This window comes from Arachis ipaensis, chromosome B1, assembly GCF_059453495.1.
Source record: "Arachis ipaensis isolate K30076 ecotype BB chromosome B1, ASM5945349v1, whole genome shotgun sequence".
In the NCBI taxonomy this organism is placed as follows: Eukaryota; Viridiplantae; Streptophyta; class Magnoliopsida; order Fabales; family Fabaceae; genus Arachis; species Arachis ipaensis.
The window spans coordinates 123276566-123298456 of NC_142436.1; the positions used below are offsets into that span (position 1 = coordinate 123276566).

At 34.5% G+C, this 21891-nt stretch overlaps 1 protein-coding gene across 1 annotated transcript; it reads left to right on the plus strand.

The window, feature by feature from the left end:
* Positions 1 to 16518: 16518 nt before the first annotated feature.
* On the plus strand, positions 16519 to 17920 carry LOC107610869 (uncharacterized). Its single transcript, XM_088499258.1, has 4 exons — positions 16519 to 16545; positions 16642 to 16734; positions 16826 to 16933; positions 17531 to 17920. The coding sequence occupies exons 2-4, from the start codon at positions 16645 to 16647 to the stop codon at positions 17918 to 17920; spliced, it is 588 nt and encodes a 195-aa protein (XP_088355384.1). The 5' UTR covers positions 16519 to 16545; positions 16642 to 16644.
* The last annotated feature ends 3971 nt before the right edge of the window (positions 17921 to 21891 follow it).

A 21891-nucleotide genomic window follows, 5' to 3' on the forward strand; every position in this document is an offset into this window, starting at 1 on the left:
ATTAGATGAAAAACATCTTTTTTTAAGAAAAAAAGATCTTTTAAAAAAGAGATGTAAATTACAACTTCTCAAAAAAGATCTTTTTTTAATTTTTCTAGTGCTTTTACTTTTACTACTAGAAATTTGCCAAACACGCTAAAAAATAAAAAAAAAGATATTTTTTCATTGAAAAAAGATCTTTTTTATCAAAATAATGGCGCCCAAACAAGCACTAAGTCATTTATTTTTTTAAGTTATTAAATTATTAAATATAAAAAAATATATAATTTCATAAACATTTCAATAAATTTATAATTTCTAGGTTTAATTATTCTGTTGGTCCTTATAGTTTTACCAAATTTTTAATTAGGTTCCTATAGTTTTTTTCTTTTTAATTGAATCCCTATACCAATTTTTTTAATTGGGTCTCTACGGTGACAAAAAACGTTTGGACTAAGGGAATATTCCATTCCCAAATTGGATATACCAAGTTAAAAACGTTTTTTTTGTAATCTTCAGTGTCTGTAGTTATTCCATATTGACGAAACAGCCCTTATCCCTCTTCCTCCCTTTTCACTCAGGCAAACAAACCCTTGCTCTTCATCCCTTCTCCGTTTCAGATTGTTTGGATCCGATAAAGCGTTTCCATCTGGCATTGTGTGATCGAAGTTGGTTATTTTCCATCGTGACCTCCGTTATCGAAGGAGCTATTGTTGCTGTCGTGTTTAGGTACGACTTACACTTTTTTCTACTCTTCACTCTTTCAAAATTTGCCAAACGTTGTGTCTTTAACTTGATTGGCGTTGTTGGTGATGTTTGATTAGGTCTCAAAGAGTTGAAGTCAGACGGAGATACCGTTAGATGGCTAGGGCTTTAGTAACAGATTCTGTAAAACATGGTGTAGTGTTTGCTGTTGATGCTTACAGAGAAGGTAATGGGGTTGAAATCACATCAATGGATCCAGATTATGTCCCAGATGAAGGTGAAGATAGTGAGCTGATAGAAGTAGAAGTCGATGCTGAGTCAGAACCCTCTACCGAGGAGGATAGGTTTAATGATAATGCTGACGATGGTAAACATGAGGATTACTTTGGGTTTGATGTAGATGATGGTGTTGATGGTGGACAATCAAATGCGGTTGGTGGGTTCAATGGCCCGCTTAATCAAGAAGGGACAACAGAGAAGGGTGCTGAGGATAATCAAGCTTCTGAAGAGATGGATGAACAAGTTGGAGACATTTTTGATGATTATGAAACTGAAGACATTGATAGTTATGAGGGAGATTCTGATGACATGATTAAGAAAAAAAAGTTTCCCAAGTATAATAGAAATGTGTAGAGAGTATGAGTTTAAGGTGGGTTTGGAGTTCAAATCACTTTTTCAATTTAAAGATGCAATTTAAGAGCATGCCTTATTGAATGGGAGAGACATCAAGTACAAGAAGAATGACAAGTTGAGGTACAGAGTAGTTTGTAAGGGACAAAAAGAAAAGTGCAAGTGGATGTGCTTTACAAGTAAGGTAGGAGGATTTGACTGTTTTTGGATAAAGACCTTGAATGGCAAGCATACCTGTGAAAGGAATTACAGTGGTAGACTTGCATCAAGTGACTGGATATAAAAAAAGATTGTCAACAACATTAGTCATGGAGAAAAGATGCGATTGGCCACTGTTATAAAAACAATTCAGGATAAGTACATGGAAAATGTTAGTATAGGAAAGGCTTATTGGGCAAGGAAAAAAGTAAGAGAAGTGCGTGGAAGGGCCATACTACAATATGCCAAACTAAGGGATTATTGTGTAGAGATTTTAAGGGCAAATCCGGGGTCTAAGCTGAGTATTATTGTGGATAGGCCATCTTTAACACACCAACCGAGATTTATGAGGACGTACATGTCTCTCGATTCAGTGAAGCAAGGCTTCTTGGCTGGTTGTAGGCCGATTATAGGAGTGGATGTGTGTCACCTGAAACGGGACCATGGCCAACAGCTGCTAGTTGCTGTAGGGACGGATCCTAATAATAACTATTTTTCAATTGCCGTTGTGGTAGTGGAAGCAGAAACAAATGACAGCTGGAGATGGTTCCTTGATTTGTTACTGGATGATATTGGTGAATCAAGAAGATGGATTTTTATGTCGGATCAACAAAAAGTAAGAGTTATATGACATCTAATTTTAACTATTTCATTCTAGTTGCATTCTTTTTATTGATTGGATGATACTACTGGCCACTGTTGTTTTTGTTGCTATAGAATTTGATGCAAGTTTTTGCTGAGATGGTACCTTTTTGTTGAGCATAGATTATGTTTAAGGCATCTGTATGCCAACTGTAAGAAGGCGTATGGTGGAGGGACAGTGTTGAGGGATCTAATCCTCTCTATTGCTAAAGCTACATATGTGGACGAGTGAAAAAGAAGAATGAATCTGCTGATGGAGAAAAATAGAGAATGCTATGATAAGTTGATGGGAGTAGACCCAAAGTTGTGGACAAAGAGCCATTTCACGTTTATGGCAAAGAATGATATATTAATGAATAACATATGAGAGGCTTTTAATGGCAGGATTCCTGAGGCAAGAGACAGACCCATTTTGACCATATTTGAATGGATCAGATGCTAATAGATGTCACGATTTGCAGAAAAGAAGAAGAAGGATGAAAAGTATGAAGGATCGATTCTGTCCAAACCAAAGAAAAGGTTGGATGTTATTGCAACAAGAGCTATGGAATGGCAAGCTAGAGGGCAAGTGAACTGAAATTTGAGGTTCATCACAAAAATAAGATGATTATGGAGAGGTTTGTGGTGGATCTGCTGGCTGGAACTTGTAGATGTAGATTTTGGGATTTGAGTGGTATGCCATGCGCACATGCATGTAGTGCCATCTTTGAAAAAGGAGATAACCCTGAAGAGTATTGCAGCAACTACTATAGTCCAGCAGCATATCTTGCAACTTATGAAAAGTCAATTGCTCTAATTGATGGAGAAAATATGTGGCCAAAAATCAACCGTGATACCATTATACCTCCAATATTAAAGGTTAAACCTGGTCGACTAAGAATGGTGAGGATTAGAAAATTTAATGAAAATAGATCTCAAACCAAGTATAGAAGGACGGGTACCTCTGCGACTTGCAGCAACTGTGGCCAGTATGGACACAACAGGAGGCATTGCCCAAATCCTATTGTCACAGGTACTTTTAATTTTTTTTGTTTCATAATAGTTGATTGCACCTGTTGTTTTCTGAAATGTTGTTTGGTTTTGGTTGATATTGTATCAGCTCCTGAACCAACTACTGCTGCTGCTGAATCTGGTGTTGCAAATGACTTACTTGAACCTGGATCTGGTGCACCTGCTACTGGAGCTGCTGCAAGGGGGAGAGACAGAGGAAGGTGTATGGGACTGGGTAGAGGAAGGGGCAGAGAAATAGCAACTATTGTCATAGGTACTTCTAATTTTCATTGTTTCATATTAGATGATTGAAGCTATTGTTTCATACTAGATGATTGAAACTGATGCTTTATGAAATTATTGAAACTTTTAATTTTTGTTGCATTAGCTCCTGAACCAACTACTGCTACTGTTGGATCTGGTGCTACGAATGGCTTACCTATTACTGGATCTAGTGCTGCAAATGACTCACTTGTTGTTGGATCTGGTGCGCCTGCTACTGGAGTTGTTGCAAATCCTCCCCCATCCAACCCAATTGAAATTAACATTGCTCCTCCAACTAAATTGCTCCTCATACACCAGCAACTCAACCAACTCCCTCCATTGGACCACTCACTCAACCAACTCCACCAATTACACCAGCAATACAACCTTTGCCTAAGACTAATTCTTCTGGGATGAGTAGAAGTGAAAGACTGAAGATGGGGCAACAAAGGCAACAGCCAAACCTGCTGAACACATAGACTTTACAAATGATCGAAGCATTTAGGGTTATATAGGTTTATATATTGTGGATTTATGTAGGGTTTTTTTGTGTATTTTAGTCTACTGTGGAAGTATTTTGGTATATGGAAAGATTACTTTTTATGTTTATTATGCTTTGTAGTTGACCACATTTAATGGTACATTTTAAGTAGAGCATTTATTTTATGACTAGTGCAAGTTGGATCCACTTATCTTTTGTAAGGTGTGAAACATGTTAAGGACTATTTTGATGAATTATATTATTCTAATGATGAATCTCTTATAGTAGTTGTTTTTTATTGTATACATTTTTATTCAAGACCATAACATTGTATTCATAGTAGGAAACAAAAAACGCGCTTCATCCATTCAATTTAAACAACATAACATATACTTTTTATAATTGCACACTGTTTAAAGCCAACAGTGACCACTTCATCAATAAACTTTTTCACAAAGTACTGCAACTATTAGGATTACACAGAAAAGGAAAAACATCATTTGCATCTTGGTTTGCTTCTTTATATTTTCTTTTAATCTTCAGAGTTTCTCTTGGATCGAATTCAACTCAACACAAATTCTTCTAACACAATCATTCACTTCTCCAATATCCACCTTTAACCTCTCCGTGTCAATACTCAATCTATCTATCCTTCTTTCTTGTGCATTTCCATCCCTAATTTTACCCTCTACCCGAGCGAAGTGATGCTGTGAAGCCAACAAGCGAACATCGCCAACCTTCTTTTCTTCATCAACCCACTCAAAAAATTTGTATCTCCTACTTGGGTAAGACATGAATCTTCTATTTGAATTTTTGGGTGTATTAGAACTTTTGAGAATCAGAGTGTCTCTACAAAAGCAATGAATTCTCCTCTCCTTTTGCTTCAACCACTCACCTTTTATATCATCTTCATGATCAATCCACTAAAAAAAATTGCATCTTGGCACTCTTCCACAAGCTACATACCTCCTTCCATGGCTTGACACTTTTCAAGAAGACAGAATAACAACTACCTCCCCACAATAACGCAAATATCTTCTCTTGTTGAGACTTCTTGAACTCAAAATTCTCGAAGAGAGTTGGGTGGAATCCATGCAAAATGAGATAAATTTAGAAACAAATAAGAAAGGGAGAAGAGGAGAAGCATGAACAAAATAGGGTTCAGAAGGTTTAAGAGGATTATAACGATTATGTAGGGTTATAGACATGGGTATTTTGGTAAATTAAACACATGTAAACGTTTTATTTAACGTCTACTGCGAATAGGGACCCAATTAAAAAAAATTGGTATAGAGACTCAATTGAAAGGAAAAAAACTATAGGGACCTAATTAAAAATTTGGTGAAACTATAAGGACCAACAGAGTAATTAAACCTAATTTCTAAAAGCATAAAAAAATATAATTTCTAAATTCACAAACTCTAAAATCTTTACAATTCTAAATATCTACTATACATAATCATCAATTAATTTTTTTAAAACAAAATAATGAAATCAATATTGTCCAAAATAAAACAAACATTATCCAAAATATATAATTAAACATTGTCCAAATCTCTAATCAATCAAACATAATCTAAATTATAACTTAAAAAGTAAAACGAACAAATATTCCAAATACAAAGACAAAAGTAACATTCCAAATTCAATTACCATATTAAAGTTAAAAGCCCATCGGACAAACCCGTCCCGTCCCGCTAAAACCTGTAGATTAAGCGGTGCAGGTTAGCGGACTTTTTTATTATAGCGATATCAAATTTTTAGTCCAACTGATCTTTTTTGACGAGTTACGCTAGTCACCCCAGTGAATTTCGGCCCGTTTGCCATCCTTAATGAATATTGTCTTAATACAAACTTTCTAGTATATTTATTCCTTGCATAATATTAAATATTCTTGATCTTCTAATTTAATCCAAAAAATCTACAGCAGAGTTAGATAAAATTTTACGAAAATGTCTACTCAGTCTACTAGCAAAGTTGTGTCAGGTACAATGCTAATCACTTCAAACACACTAACTTGACATACTTCAACATTGCACTGTCGAACAAATTTTTTAAATTGTAAGCTTAAACTCGATACTATACTTTTCTAAAGGTAACATGTTCCCTTATTATTATTTATTATTAGGGTAAAATATTGTTTTAGTCCCTAATATTTAGATTAAGTCATAATTTTGTCTATAATTTTTAAAACATCTTATTTTTATTCCAAAGATTTTATTTCATTCTATTTTAGTCCTCTAATCAAAATTAAATATCTTTTTGCAAAAATACTCTTTCTTCCATTATAATTTTTTTTATAAATAGCAACAAAAATCATTATTATAATGATCATAATGAGTGTTGTAGTTATTTGAGAGTGAAAATGATAGAATAATAAGAAAAAAAGATAACAATAAAACAAAAAAAATAAAAAAATATTTTGACCAAAAGACTAAAATAGAATAAAATAAAATATTTGAGATAAAATAAAATATTTTAAACGTTTAAAATTAAATTAGAAATTAACTTAAATGTTAGAAAATAAATAGTAATGTATCCTTATTATTATTATTATTATTAAGGATTAATTACTCTATTAATTTTATCAAAAATTTTTGTTAAGTCTTTATAATTTAAACGTCATATTTAAATTCATATATTATATTAAACGTTTTAATTAGATCATCTCTAATTATTTTTTGTTAATTTTTTTAAATATTCGTATAAGTATTTAAAGTAGGATAAATTATAAAATATTTTAAAAACAAATATTTTAGAATTATTGTATTTTTTAAAGTAACAACTAATAAGAATTTAATTATAAATTTTTATTTAATATAAAAATTCAATTATAAGTTTTTAAATTTAAACAATCTAACTAAAAATTTAGTTAAATCATAAAAACTAACAAAATAATTAAACTTTATTATTATTATTTGATGGATCATTTTTTTATTTTTAAGTTTTTGGTCAGAAATTGAGCCAGAAAATCCCAGTCCAAAAAAACACAACAGCCAGAATAGCACTAACCAAGTCCAGTGCACCATCCCTCACTTAACCCTCTAACAACTCAATGGACAAAGAAAAACTCTCTAACAACTCCTTTTCCTAATCTAAAACAACATCATGGGCTCAGCAAATACAAACAATTATGGAAAAGAATGGTTCTAAGAAGAATAGAAGAAATATAAAAAGCATTCAATTATGGAAACAACCCCTTTCTTGACAAACTTGAAAAGGAGCTTGCGGCGAAATTAGAAGCTATTCTTGAACAAGAAGAAATTTTTTTGCTTCAAAAGTCGCGACAACAATGGATAGTGGATGGAGATCGAAATACTAATTTTTATCATACCAAAACTTTGATTAGAAGGAGGAAAAATAGAATTCTCAAGTTAAGGGATGGAATGGGTAACTGGTCTCTTATTGAAGATTCAATGGTCTCATTCCTCACTCATGTGTGGAGAACTCCTTCCAAGATCAAGGAGATTAATCAAATTTTGATTGTCTTAATCCCTAAAATTTAACAACCGCAGCAGATATCACAGTTCTGTCCCATTGCTCTCTGTAATGTTATATATAAAGCTTTGGCTAAAATATTAGTGGAAAGAATCAAGCTCGCCATGGTGAACTATATTGCCCCAAATTAATCCAGTTTTGTGAAAGGGCATATGATGCTTGATAATATTATCAATGCCAAGGAAGTGGCTCATAAGATGAGAAGAATGAAGGGAAGAAAATGTTTCATGGCAATTAAGATTGATTTCGACAAGGTATATGATCGGTTAAGTTGGGATTTTGTATCAAGATATTTGACTGAGTTTGGAATCCCTAATCACATGTCCACTGTTATCAAGGAATGCATGTCTTCTGTTTCGTACAAGGTTCTGAAAATCAGACCGGACTAGCTAGTTTGACCGGGCTAACCGAGAATCGATCTTATGGCCAGTCCGGTTGGCACGCAAAATCATCTTACAAAAAAATGGTTTAAAAACTGGCTGAACCGATAAACTAGCTGAACCGGTCAGATTTTTCAAAAAACCGGTTCTCTAAAAAGAAGAAAGCAAGAACCCCACCCCCAAAACACACGACTCTCTCCTTTCTGTCTCACTCTCACATTCCAACCAAAATCCCTAATTTACGTAACCTATGAGAGAAAACACCGCCGTCACCATCAGCCCCCAGCACCGTCATGAAGCCCCACTAGCCACTGTTAGCCCCCCAGCTGCCGCCACTCTTCTCTTCCTTACCGTCTCTACTCGTCGCGAAGCTCCACCAGCTATTGTCACCCCCAGCCGCCGCCACTCTTGTGCTCACCGTCTCTGTGCTCGTTGTGAAGCCCGCATCTGTGATCGTTGTCGTTGGTAGTGACAGAGGGTGTCGTCGTTGTCCTTGTCCTTGATCTTCTTCTCCTCTATGTCATGCAAACGGTTACTCAATTCTCTTCAAGCGCATCCTCTCCTCCGTGAATCTCTGCACAGAGCCTCGCCGTGAAATCACTGCTCGGGGCCTCGCCATCGCAAAATGATCCTCTTTCGAGCTTACTCTGTCACCACCGTTCCTCCTTTGCCATGTCTCCGGTAATAATTAAGCCACTGCTTCTTCAGTTTTAATTTCTAAGATTCTGGCTTCTGAATTGGGATTGTGTTCTGAGTTGGATTGCTGCTCATATGGTTTTGAATTTAGTTTGGAGATTAAGTTTGGATTGTTTTGGTTAGGTTTTCTGTTTCTAGATTCTCTGGATTTGAATTTGGAATTTGAGTTTTCTGAGTTTTGTTGTTGAATAGATTGAAAGGTTTTTGTTGAAATTTGCTATAACTCTGAAACTTTTTTGTTGCTGATGGATTGAAATTTTTAAGTGGAAGTGTAAGTTTGTGATTCTAAGTTTTCTGAGTTTTATTGTTGAATAGATTGAAAGGTTGTTGTTGAAATTTGCTGTAACTCTAAATTTTTTTCGTTGCTGATGGATTGAAATTTTTAAGTGTAAGTTTGTGATTCTAAACTTTATTGCAATGACCAATTTTTAGTTTTCTGCCCCGCTTCTTCTTTTATTGAAGTTCTTCCCAGATAGTAGCCAGTCGATACTCAGAGAGCAGAGATAAGATCTCTAACCAGCTTTGAGTGTTGGGTTACCTTTTCATGGACATTGTCTAGCTTAGAATGAACTTTAGACATAGATCAGTGATTTAAACCAACAGCTTATTCTGTACCAAAGCATTCTCTTAGTTAAATGATGAATTTTCTTGCTTATTATTTTGTTATAATTTAGAAGTTAGTTAAAAAAATTTTATTTTATAAAATTTTAATAATAAAATATGAATAAATTATTATGTCAAATTATAAACTTCTGAATTTTATTAATTAAGAAATTATTGAATTTGTATATTTAAAATTGTATATTGAATTTTTAATAATTATATTATATATTTAATGAAATTGGTTCAACTCCAGTTGGATCCCGGTTGGACTATTGAACCATTAAACCTGTCACCTGACCGGTTCAATGACTGGTTTGGTTCTTGCAACCCTGGTTTCGTATAGTATTCTTTGGAATAGGTACAAATTTGATAGATTCCTTCCAAAAAAGGGTCTAAGGCGAGGTGACCCTCTATCGCCATGCCTTTTTCTTATTACTATGCCTTTTTCTTATTACTATGGATAAGCTTTCACAACTTATTGAGGAAAAAGTACAACAGGAAAACTGGAAAGTAATAATGGCTAGAAATAAAGGGCCTCCATCTCTCACCTTCTTTTTGCTGATGATCTCCTCCTTTTTGGTGCACCTTCCTACGAACAAATGAAAACCATTCTGAAGTGTTTAGATAATTTTAGAGTCGCCTCTGGTCTGAAGGTTAGTGCAGCAAAAACATCCATCTTTTTTTCAAAGAATGTGGATAGAAATACTAGATAAGGTATCTTCAAGCTTAGTGGACTTGAAGAAACTGAACATTAGAAGATACCTGGGAGCCATGCTAACAAACAGTAGAAAAGGTAAGGAGCGTTTCAAGGGCACCCTTGATAGAGGAGTGACAGCAAAATTAAAGGGTTGAAAATCTAGTTGCTTATCAATGGTAGGTAGAGTGACTCTTGTCGAATCATTGATTGGGCCGGTGATCAATTTTGATATAGATCACTCCCTGTTACCAAAAGGGATATGCAAGAAAATTGAAAAACTTCAGAGAAATTTTATTTGGGGTGAAGAAGAAGGGAAAAGAAGTTTACATGCGGTGGGATGGAAAACTATATATAAACCAAAAAATTTGGGAGGTCTGGGGCTCAAGAATTTATCTATTTAGAATAAGGCCTTCATGATGAAGAATATCTGGTGCATGATAACTAAAAAAGATGAATTATGGGTAAGAGTCCTCAATGACATCTATGGTAGAAATTAGGATATTTTGCAAGGGATGATTAGTAAAGCTAGTGACTCTTCAATGTGGAAAGACATGGCAAAGTTGTGGGATGAATTTAAGAAGCATCTTGTAGTTTTTCTGGGAGATGGCCAATCAACTAATATTTGGAAGGATGCTTGGATTAGAGGAAGCCCACCTCTTATCCAATGTGCAATTGTACCGATTGAAGATAACATAATCAACATGAAAGTAGATGAAGTCACTACAAGAAAAAAGGTCTGTGACCACGCTTTTTTCTTGCTACGCTTTAAAAGCGTGGCCAAAAAGGATCAATGGCCACGCTTTTATAAGGGTGGCAATTGATTAGAGATTTGACCATGTTTTTTCTTGCTACGCTTTAAAAGCATGGCGAAAGGGGTCAATGCCCACATTTTTATGAGGGTGACAAATGATTAGAGATTTGACTACGTCTTTTTTGCTACACTTCAAAAGCGTGGCCGAAAGGGTCAATGGCCACGCTTTTATGAGGGAGGCGATTGCTTCATGATTTGACCACGATTCTTTTTCTGTCACGCATCAAAAGCATAGCGATAGAGAACAACAGACATACTTTTGAAGCGTGGCGATATAATTTCGTTATCGTGACATTTTTAAAGGGTGCCTGTTTCCTCTAACTCTTTCGACACGCTTCAAAAATATGACCACAAAGTGAAAAAAATTAGGTTTTCATCTTCGAAATAATGAGATCAGCGCTACATTATGCATACACACAACAAAGAGCCCTACGCTTTCTTTTCTTCACACACTCCTTCAAAACAATGGCCTGAATCTTCGAAGAACCCTAACAAACACTCTCATTATCGGCGCTCGCCCTTTCTCTTCTGCCGCAATGCCTCCGTCGGTGCTCCCTTTTCCAGCGCTCCCACCGTCGCTAAATTTTATATGAAAACTTTTGTTTCATTTTTTGTTAAATGACTTTTCTTCTGTATTTATCATTTTTGTTTATTTCTCTTTGGATCTTCTGTATTTAATGTTTTTTACTAGAGTCCTTATTCAGTTCGTGCACAACTTTTGTTGAATTACTTTCCTATTGGTCCTGGGATTTTTTAATCTAAACAGAACCGTTGGAAGTTGTTATGTAGTATATGCGGTGTATCTTATGGTGCTTGCATCCAAGTAAGTAGTTTGGCTTTTGAGCTTTCAATAGAAGAGTACTTTAAGTAAGAATTTTCTAGTTAGAGCACTGAATCTCTATTAAGGCACTAACTGAATAATAAAGAACAACCAGTTAGGGGTCAAATGCACAATCATGTGCATGATTTTTTTTTCTTTTTCTTGAAAGACTCTATGCGAGACTTAACCGTATTTTTCTCTATTTCAAATATCAATTCTGCAGTGTTCAAACAATTCTTGCCGAGTAGCATATCATCCACTTTGTGCTCGTGCTGGGGGTCTTTGTGTTGAGGTATTTCTCCTTTGTTCTTATTCAATATACCATGTTCTATTGATTACTCTGTTTGACAGCGTGTGGTGTTGGCTTTGCTACTGTTGGAGTAAACCCTACTGTTATGGGAGTTGGCCTGGCATTTGCTATTCCAGTTGCAGTGAAATCTGCTGGTCTTGAACCTTGTGACATTGCCTTGTTTGAAATCAATGAGGTAGTGGTTTTATCAGTTGAAAATGCTAAGCTAGAAGAACTATTTCTTTTACATTTAAGCAATTCAATGTTAATAAATCATATACTGAGGAATATAATGTTACGCAGGCATTTGCATCTCAATTTGTTTATTCCTTCAAGAAATTAGGACTTGATCGTTACAAGGTCAATGTAAATGGTGGTGCTATTGCTCTAGGTATCCTTTGGGCGCTACAGGTAACAATGAGATACTTATATATATATATATAACATGACATCAAGCTCAAATGCCAAGAGAGGCACATGCAAACATGAATATGATTGTATTATTTCACATGTGGGGTTATGGATATTTTATTATGTGCCGAGGAGAAGTCACCTCAAATTTATAGTCGATAGGTTAAATTTATTGAACATTTGTCAACTGATGCTGTCTTTGATATTCTTGGAATTGGTACGTTTACTCATGCTACCATTTTGTGCCAGGTGCACACTGTGTTGCAACTCTATTGAATGAGATGAAATGTCGTGGCAATCGATTTGGTGTAATCTCAATGTGCATAAGTGATTTCTTCTATCGGCCTTCTTTCATCAACTCAAATGCTAGAAAACCTGTTGAATGAGAACAGGCTCTATCTACTTTCTGTTGATGATGATGAAGAGCAGTGCATTTAAATCCCATGTTGATTTTTTGTTATCACTGCTTCTAGTATTTAACAGGTTATGGTAGTTGATGCTGAGGCATACACCTATAATGATGAGGTCATCAAGAAAACTGAAGTAATGGGGAAGTCCGGCCTTGTAGAAATCAATGCAAAACAAGATAGCTTTATATTCACAGTGGAAACTACTAGAGCCATAAAAGCTTCTAAAGCAGAAGTTGGATGATGCACTACAACATTTTTTGCCTAAGGTAACCCTTATTCGAAACAACATTTAACAAAAGTTGCCTTAGGTAGGCAAAGACAACATTTTTGACGTGTTACTTTTGAATAAGGCTAAGATAACTAAATTTTTGGCCACCCACAAAAATTGTTGTCTTTGATATCTAAAACAACACTAAAAAAATGTTAGAATATAAAATATTTAAGACAACATTTTTAAATAAAAATACAACATTTTATAAAAGTTATAAAAAAATTAAATAAATAACATTTATAAAAAGTTGCCTAAAATTATTCATAGCTAAAAATTTTAGAGGGAAACTTTTCATCCTATTCCCCCCAATATTTACTTTCCAATCAAATAACTTTGAGAAAAAAAAGAAAGACCTTTAGTTTTCCTTAAATCATTTCTAGTGAGTGCTTCAGTAAGTTCATCACTATGCCCAGCACCCACCATAAGCCCTAACTTTCCTAATCAACATAAAAGGGGACACAAACGGCAGCAGGAGGTCCCGGCGTTCAACTTCTGGTCTCGTTTGCGGTGCTGTCAGCGACGGGGCGGTGTTCCCTTTCAAAGGCGTCGGCGCGGTGCTCTCCTTCGCGGTCATCATCTCCACGGACGCTGCTCCACGGCTTCTCCTCCCCTGTCTCGGCCCCAAGTATGCGGTCACCTTCGAGAAACCCTTCTCGTTCTTCCTCTTCTTCCCCTGTCTCACCTCCTCCTCTTCGCAACTTCACTCTCTCCGATCAACGCTTTTGCCGTCGTAGCTCACCAAGTAATTAGTTTTCTTCTTGTGCTCTCTGTTTTACCTATTTGATTTTCTCTTCCATTTAATTCAATCCTTCAATTGATTCCAACTAGTGTCTCTGTAGTGGTGCCCGTTGGAAAAAAAAACTTATATGAATTAGATCTTTGTACTCGCAAATTAGGAGAAGCTGTATTTGATGATAGATATGATGCAGAAGAATGGTTATTTTAATTAATAGATAGAAAGTTGCAGAAGCATGGTTCCCATGGATTCAAAGGGTTTTGTAGGCAAAATATTATTATTGGTGTTATCTGATGATCACTACTAATTTCATTTGATTATTGCTATCTTTATATGTTGTTAATTCTTGTTTCTTTTTAATTACATGTCACAAAAAATATCAGTTATTAATTATTAGAGTGAAATTTGGGTTCTAATTTAATTCTTTGTTGTGGACTATTGATGATAATTATTCTTAGAAATTATTCTTTTTTAATTTGTAGCTATGCAGGGTTTGTTTCTTTTGATGTTTATATAGAGACTATATTAATTGGAAGCAATTAAGATGCATGCTAGTTAAGTTCTAATTATTCTTGATATGAAAACTCATATGAATGACAGCGCATAATGGTAACTGATAACATCAGACATGTATTTAGTTGGTTTTAGGTTTGAATTGGTTTTGTTTTGCGTAGTACGTGAGAAATGGATCAGTAACTGTTGATGAATGGTGAGTAACAGACATCAACTTTATAGAATAATGATTTAAGTTGAATTGTTTGTCCTTTAATGCAAATGGTTGTACTATAGTTGTGTAGGTTTACTATTATTATTATAGCAATAAATATGAATACACATGAATCTTTCCAAATATTTGTGACCACTTGATGATAGTAACAGAGTACATGCACCAGCAAATAGGACAAACATGCCTTCCTATGCAAAAACCAAACAGAACCCATAAGTGCATTACAAGTCTAATCTAATATCTTGGTGTTGTGTGTGTATGTGTTTTGTATAGATAATATACTTTTTATAATGTTATCCAATTCCAAATCCACTAATTTGATTTACATATATCTTCATGACTTTATGCATTTATTCATGTAATTGCTTTTTCTATCGCTTTTTACCAATTGCTCCACTAATTCTGATTCATGTAATTGCTTTTTCTATGACCTACTATTATTTTGGTTGATGGATACTTCTCTTTTCTATGTTCTAACTATAATAAAGCTTTTAATTTGTTTACATTGTTAAGGAACTACACAGTTAACAACATAATTTTAATTTTACGTTTTACCTAAAAGTAATATAATATGTCACATTGAAAGTAAATTCTAACTATAGAGGAATTTTATTTATTTAATTATTATACTGATTGGAATCTTGTGATATATACCTTCACCTGAGTTACCATTATACTCCCTGCAGAATTTATCATTTGTTTTGGTTTTAATCATGACATGAATTGGTATTTCGCATTTGTATTTGTGTTTGTATGTGAAGTAATGGAGGCAGCAATTAAGTGTAGTTTTAGTGTGTTTTAGAACTATTTATAGTGTCTAATTTGAAGCATTTTCTCTGCTTCTCTGTGTCTCATGTCTTAAAAGTGATTTTAAAAGTGGATTTTTTGTTAAAAAATCTGGTTTGGTAATTGGATTTTTAAAAACTAGTTTTAAAACTGGATTTTTGGTTGAAAAAATTGGTTTTAAAACTGGATTTTCAAAAACTGGTTTTAAATTTGGATTTTTTGTTAAAAAATCAAGTTTTAAAACTGATTTTTCAAAAAAAAAAAAAAAACAAAACTTAAATACTGATATAATTTTTTTTGTTGAAACACATGGGTACTTCTATTAGTCAATAGAATGACTTATGTCACTCTTTTTTCGGTGGTCAAAGCCCTATAAGTACTTACTTTTGCTTAGAAATTTATGTCTTCACAAAAACATGGTCAGGGATTTAATATCTTTAGAATATACACACCTAAAAAGGCATTAGAATTCAGGTGTATAACTTTTAAAGTTAAAGTGATTAATTTATTTTTAATGTAAAGTAAAAAATTATTAATTTTTGTAATTAGCTGAGTTAACAAGTTCATATAGAATCGATTATTATTTTTCAATTGATTGTTCTATTTGCCACTTTGATTGAGTTAAATTATTTATAAAGAATAATGTAAATCTGATACTTTACTCTTTTATAGAGAAAGATTGCTTCGGAGGAGTTTAAGGAACATTGGTGGACATTCTAGAACTTGAAGATTGCAATTTGTTGAGCCATGACTCTGTAAGTTTTTCTATCTTGCTTATACTTGTAGGTTTTCATATGTATATTATGACCTTTATGCAGTTTTTTTTCATGTTCAATGTCTTTTGATATTTAGTCTACCTTTAGATAACCAATATAATTTTTTCTTAATTTAATAATAATATTGTTGTGTGCCTTTTTGATGGATTTATGTACTTAATATGCATAAATATTATTATTTGCATGCTTGGTTAAATAGTAGTAACAATATATTAATAATTAGGTTTTCGCAAGACTTAGAAAAGGATTGGATGAGTTTACCGAGAGATAAAGTTGAGTTTAGTAATGGTGTCAATGACTTCTTAGACTTTGCTTACTCTATTGGAAGCCCACAAGGAGAGGAAATTTTATGCCCTTGTGCATAGTGTTGTAATTTCTTGTGGCACAAAAGACAAACAATTTATATACATTTGATTGCCTTCGGATTTGTTAATGGTTATACGAGATGGATTCATCATGGGGAAAGTGTAGTTGGCATGGATGTTGATAGCGATAGCGATAGTGATATTGATAGTGAGATTGAGACTAACTCGTATGACGACATGGACGCCTTATTGAACGATAGATTTAGGGATGTGGCACAAGCAGAAAGGATAAAAGAAGGTATGAATGAAGAAGCAAAGAAATTCTATAACTTGGTTGAAGAGGCTAGCAAAGAACTATACCCCGATAGATTTAGGGATGTGGCACAAGCGGAAAGGACGCCTTATGTATAATTGCATATTGGAGTATTCCAACTATCAAAGTGAGCTAGAGAATTTCAATTATTATTATTTGATATGTTCAAGTATACTTTTTTCAATTTTTATATTTTTTTCATCATTGTTTATTTTAAACATAGGCCATGTGTGCTATAAATTCTGAAAATCGCAAGAAGCAACAATGGAGGCATAAAATGGGACCAATCAATTTTGCAAGAGTGCGTGTTGATTTGGTAAGGTCAAGTTTGAGTTAAAATTCTCTACTCGTTACTTCCCCCTAATTTTAGTATGTTATAACTTTGTAATTGCTATCTTGGTCTGTAGCGTGAGAAAAAAGAGAACAAAGAGGAACCAAATCAAGCTGAAATGTTTGTTGCAACTCGGAATGGACTAAAAGGGAAAACACTTGATGTAGAAACACAGGCTGTTATTGTAAGTTACTCTATAATTTTCTTGTTTTAGATGCTATTTTATGGCTGTCATGGATGCTATTTTCTTTGCTGTTTTATGGCTATCATGATTGTTGTTATAGTATCTACTTTGTGGCTGTTTTATGGTTGTTTCATGGCTGTTTTGTGGTTGATTTAGTTGCTGTTTTATGGCTGATTTAGTTGCTGTTTTATGGCTATGTTATGCTTATTTTATGGCTGTCATGGCAGCTATTTTATGGATGTCATGGATTGTTATTTTAATTGCTATTTTATGGTTGTTTTATGGCTATCGTGGTTGTTGTTTTAGTATCTACTTTATGGCTGTTTTATGGGTGTCATAGTTGCTGTTTTATAGCTATTTTATGGTTTATTACTGACTGATTTAATTGCTGTTCTATGCCTATTTTATGTCTGTGTTATGGCTATCATGGACTGCTAATTTATGGCTGTTTTATGGCTATCATAGTTACTGTTTTATGGCTGTTTCATGGCTGCTTTATGACTGATTTAGTTGCTATTCTATGCCTATTTTATGCCTGTTTTATGGCTATCATGGACTGCTATTTTATGGCTGTTTTATGGCTGTTTGTGTTTATAGGATAAACTTGATGATCTCCAAGAAGCTGGAGAAACTCCTACTAATCCATTTCAAAAAGTTTTTGGTAAAGAGAATCTAGGAAGAGTTCGATGTTTTGGAAGAACTGTTACAAAAGCTTCTCTTAAGAAAAATAAAGAAATAGATGAAATAAAAAAACAAAGTGAAGAGAAGGTAACAGCTTTAAAAACTGAATTAGATGACCATAAGCAACGACTGCAAGGATTGGAAGATATTGTGAAACTTATGCTGCAACAAACTTCTCCTGGTATGAATGTTGATGAAGCGCTTTCTCTCTTGCGATCTAAGCAATCGTCTGCAAATAGTGCACAAGATCCAAATTTAGTTTCTCGGCATTCTCCTCCATCGACTCATATTCCAAATCATGATTAGGTATATGTTTGCTAAATTGTTGTAACACTTGAGTATACATGTTATTGTATAGCTAATGTTTTTACTATAATTTTTTTTTCATTTAAATTTGACTGCAGATTTCTTATTGTTGGATGAAGTTTTTTGAAGACATAAAGGCAACAATTCTTGGCGCAATGGTGAAGCACCAAGTCTTTTTGGTTTCAAGTCAAAAACTTAGTTTCTTTTTGGTTTAAGTTCATCATCAGAAAAACATGTATTTTGCTTACTTATGTTTATTATTTATTTGACTTAGTAATTTGGCAAGTATGTTAATTGGCACTTGGTAGACCTTTCTATATATATGCAATATATATTATTAGCTTATTCAAATGTGGGTGTTATATATCCTTCAAATGTCATATAAATATAACAAAGGTAAAAAATATATTATTTTAGATATTAAAAAAGAGAACATAAGAGAAACTCAATAAGGTGTTGCTTTAGGTATTAAAAAAAGACAACTGCAAATACACTTACATAAGTGTTGCATTAGGTCTATAAAAAAGGAAATTTAAAAAAACCTGGACAAGTGTTGCTTTAGGTATATGAAAAAGGCAACCTAAAAAAATCTGGCCAAGGGTTGCTTTAGGTATATGAAAAAACAACTAGAAAAAACTTGCACAAGTGTTGCTTTAGGTATAAGAAAAGGCAACTTAAAAAACTCAGGACAAGTGTTGCTTTATGTATTAGAAAATATAACTCGTAAAAAGTGTTGCCATAACGTCTCATCTCAAGCGTTATGTTTGGGTGCTCTAAGGCAACCCTTTTGCGGAGTTGCTTTATTTGCAGAAAAGGCAACGTTTATTGAAGGTTGCCTTAAAAAGGGTTCCCTTTAATACACAAAAACGTTGCCTTAGACCAAAGGTAACGGCCGTATAGCCAACCCGAATTTGTTGTAGTGATGTATGTCTATCTGAGGACATAGTGGAGGTTGATGATCAATTTGGTGAATTGGAGGAGATTTATCAAAATTATTGTTAGATAGCATGGCAAAGTTGTTGGAATTGTAATTCATGTATTAGGAATACATGTGAAGTTGTTATGACTATGATTTTTGGTATTTTTTATACTGTCATATGATTAAACACTTTTTTTGGTGACAAATTTATGTATGTTGAGTTGGTTAATTTAAAATTATTGGTCATTGTCTAAATTTTAAAATTATCTATAAATTTTATAAGGTTTTATTACGAAGATTAAAAAAGAACAATAGGTTACTGAACAAACTTTTTGCCACGCTTTAACAATGTAGCCATATTGTACAACAGTCATCAATAGCCACGTTTTAAAAGTGTAGCCATATCTCTTGCTATTGGCATGCTTTAAAAGCGTAGCTGTATCTCACGCTATTGGCACGCTTTAAAAGCACAGCTATATGTCTCGCTATCAGCACGCTTTAAAAGCATATCCATATGTCTTGCTATTGGCACGCTTTTAAAGCGTAGCCATATCTGGCACATATGACCACGCTTTTAAAGCGTGGTGATCTTTAAAGGCGTGGCAAAAAATAAAGCGTGGCGATAGAACAACTGGCACCTTTGCAGATGTGACCTTTTCAAAAGCATGCCGGTAGCTCAAAAAGCATGTCAAAAAGCTACCGTTACGCGTTTTTTTGACTTTTTGCCATGCTTTAAAAGCATAGCAAAAAGCTTGTTTTCTTGTAGTGAGTAATTAAGGAAGACCAAAACTAGAACTATGAATTGCTGGAGCAATATGTTTCTGGTGATATTATACAAAGAATTAGAGTTATACTTCCCCCTGATAATAACTTAGGAGAAGATAGTGTCATTTGGAACTTAACCAAAGATGGACAGTACATCATACCAAGCATGTATAGTGCTCTAGCGTGTCATGGAGAGCCAACAGATCAAGCATGGGACATCATATGGAGGTGGCAAGGCCCTCAGCGTATAACATTTTTTATTTGGATGACAATTCATCAAAGACTAATGACAGCACAGAGGAGAGCTAGGCTTGTTGGAGCCGGTCTGGATTGCCACAGATGTACTGGAGAGACTGAGACTCTCTTGCATATGTTGCGGGATTGCCTGGTGGCATATCGAACTTAGGCAAGCATCATACACCCGCATCATCTTGAACTCTTTTATAGAGCTCCCTTCAACTTCTAGATTCGCTGAAACTTGACAATGGATATTGAAAAAGCCAATAACCTTGAAAAGTGGAGAAAAATTTTCATGGTAACCTATTGGTGGCTATAGAGATGGAGGAATAAGGAGATTTTCTCCTCCCCGTTTCAAAGGCCAACTAACATGGTTCCTGTTATCCTGAATTATGCCAACGTGATTTTGGTGGATTTTGAAAAGCAACCATGGAGGAACAAGAAGGTTTAGAGAAGAGAAGTATTAGTTGATTGGAAGCACCCTCCAAAAGGTTGGGCTAAGTTAAATTCAGATGGGGCTGCAAAGGAAATCCAGGAAAAGCGGGGTATAAAGGCTTGATTAGAAACCATCAAGGGTGATGGATGGCTGGATTTATGGCCTCAGTGGGCACTTGCACAGCCTTTCAAGTGAAGCTATGGGGGTGTATCATGGTTTGAGAATAGCTTGGGATTTAGGTATTTGCAAACTTGTTGTGGAATTAGATTTATAAGCGATGATTTCTGCAGTGTGCGAAAAAGAGAAAAAGGAGAACCACCCAAATCAATTGGTGAGAAGAATTAGACAATTTCTGGATAGAAACTGGATTATCAAAATTCAACATGTATATAAAGAGGAAAATCGTGGAGCTGATTTCTTAGCGAAGGAGAGCTTGAAACTATCGACAGGATGCATATTCATAGATCAACCCCCAACTATGTTGAGTATCATTTTAGATGAGGTTAACAGAGGGATTTTATTACCCCATGAAGTCTCTGTAGTGTAATCTTTTCTTTTCTTCGGCCTTCGGGCCCATATATTACCAAAAGAAAAGACACAAACAGAGAAATAGCAGACCTTTTTCCATGAAACTAGCTGGAGCTGCTTCGTTCTTGACCTCATCGCCGTAGGGGATTGGGATCCTATACTCTACTTTCTTATTGCTACTATGGCCATCATGGATGGCTTCCATCACTATGACTTTGATGATGGGTATTTAAATTGATGGTTATGCCGATGGAAAGAAAAATGATGAGAGATGGGTAATGGCGAATTAACGACTCAGAGCGTTACTTGGAGTAAAATTTTGGTGCTGGCTTCCTTCTCCATGATCTTCGCCACCTTCCTCATTGGATTTAGGCTCCAATTTCTTGGGAAAATTCCATGCTCCTTCATCTCTGGAATGACATGTGCTAGTAGATTCTCCTACCGTGGTGTCCAAGTACAGTCACATAGAAAAAGATTATGGTTCAAATATTGGATATCTTGAATAATGGCATTTATCTCCTAATAATCATTTTCGTTCTTGATCGCCTCCACTAAATAAAATTAATTAAGATTAAATCAAGTGATGGTATGGGAGACAAGAACGAGAACCGAACCTGACTTTCTCTCAAAAGCATGGAAAAATGTGTCAATACAAAAAAGACTTTGCTAGATAATCAATTAGGATATCAACCGACTGATGCATGAGCATCTTTAGTAGTTTTCTTTATTAATTCTTTGAATAAAGTTAGTAATTTTCTTGTTATAATTGAGATTTTTATGTTTTAATCAATGTTTCTTGGAGTTGTTTTGTGCTTTAATATGTTTAGGAAGTTATTGAAAGATTTTAGGCAAGAACAAGAAGGAGAAGGACAACCAAAAAATCCCCTGGGAGAACCAAGGAAGAAGGCATGCAAAAGGAAGTAACCTCCCAGGGAACTAAGAAATGAAGACAAGTGCAAAGAGAATTTGTGTATATTGTCACCCTGGCCTCTTCATATTCGAGTGAGCATAACTTGAGTTATAGAGGTCCAAATGACTAGTTCTAACAGCATTAGAAAGCCAACTTTCAGAGCTTTCCAATGAAAT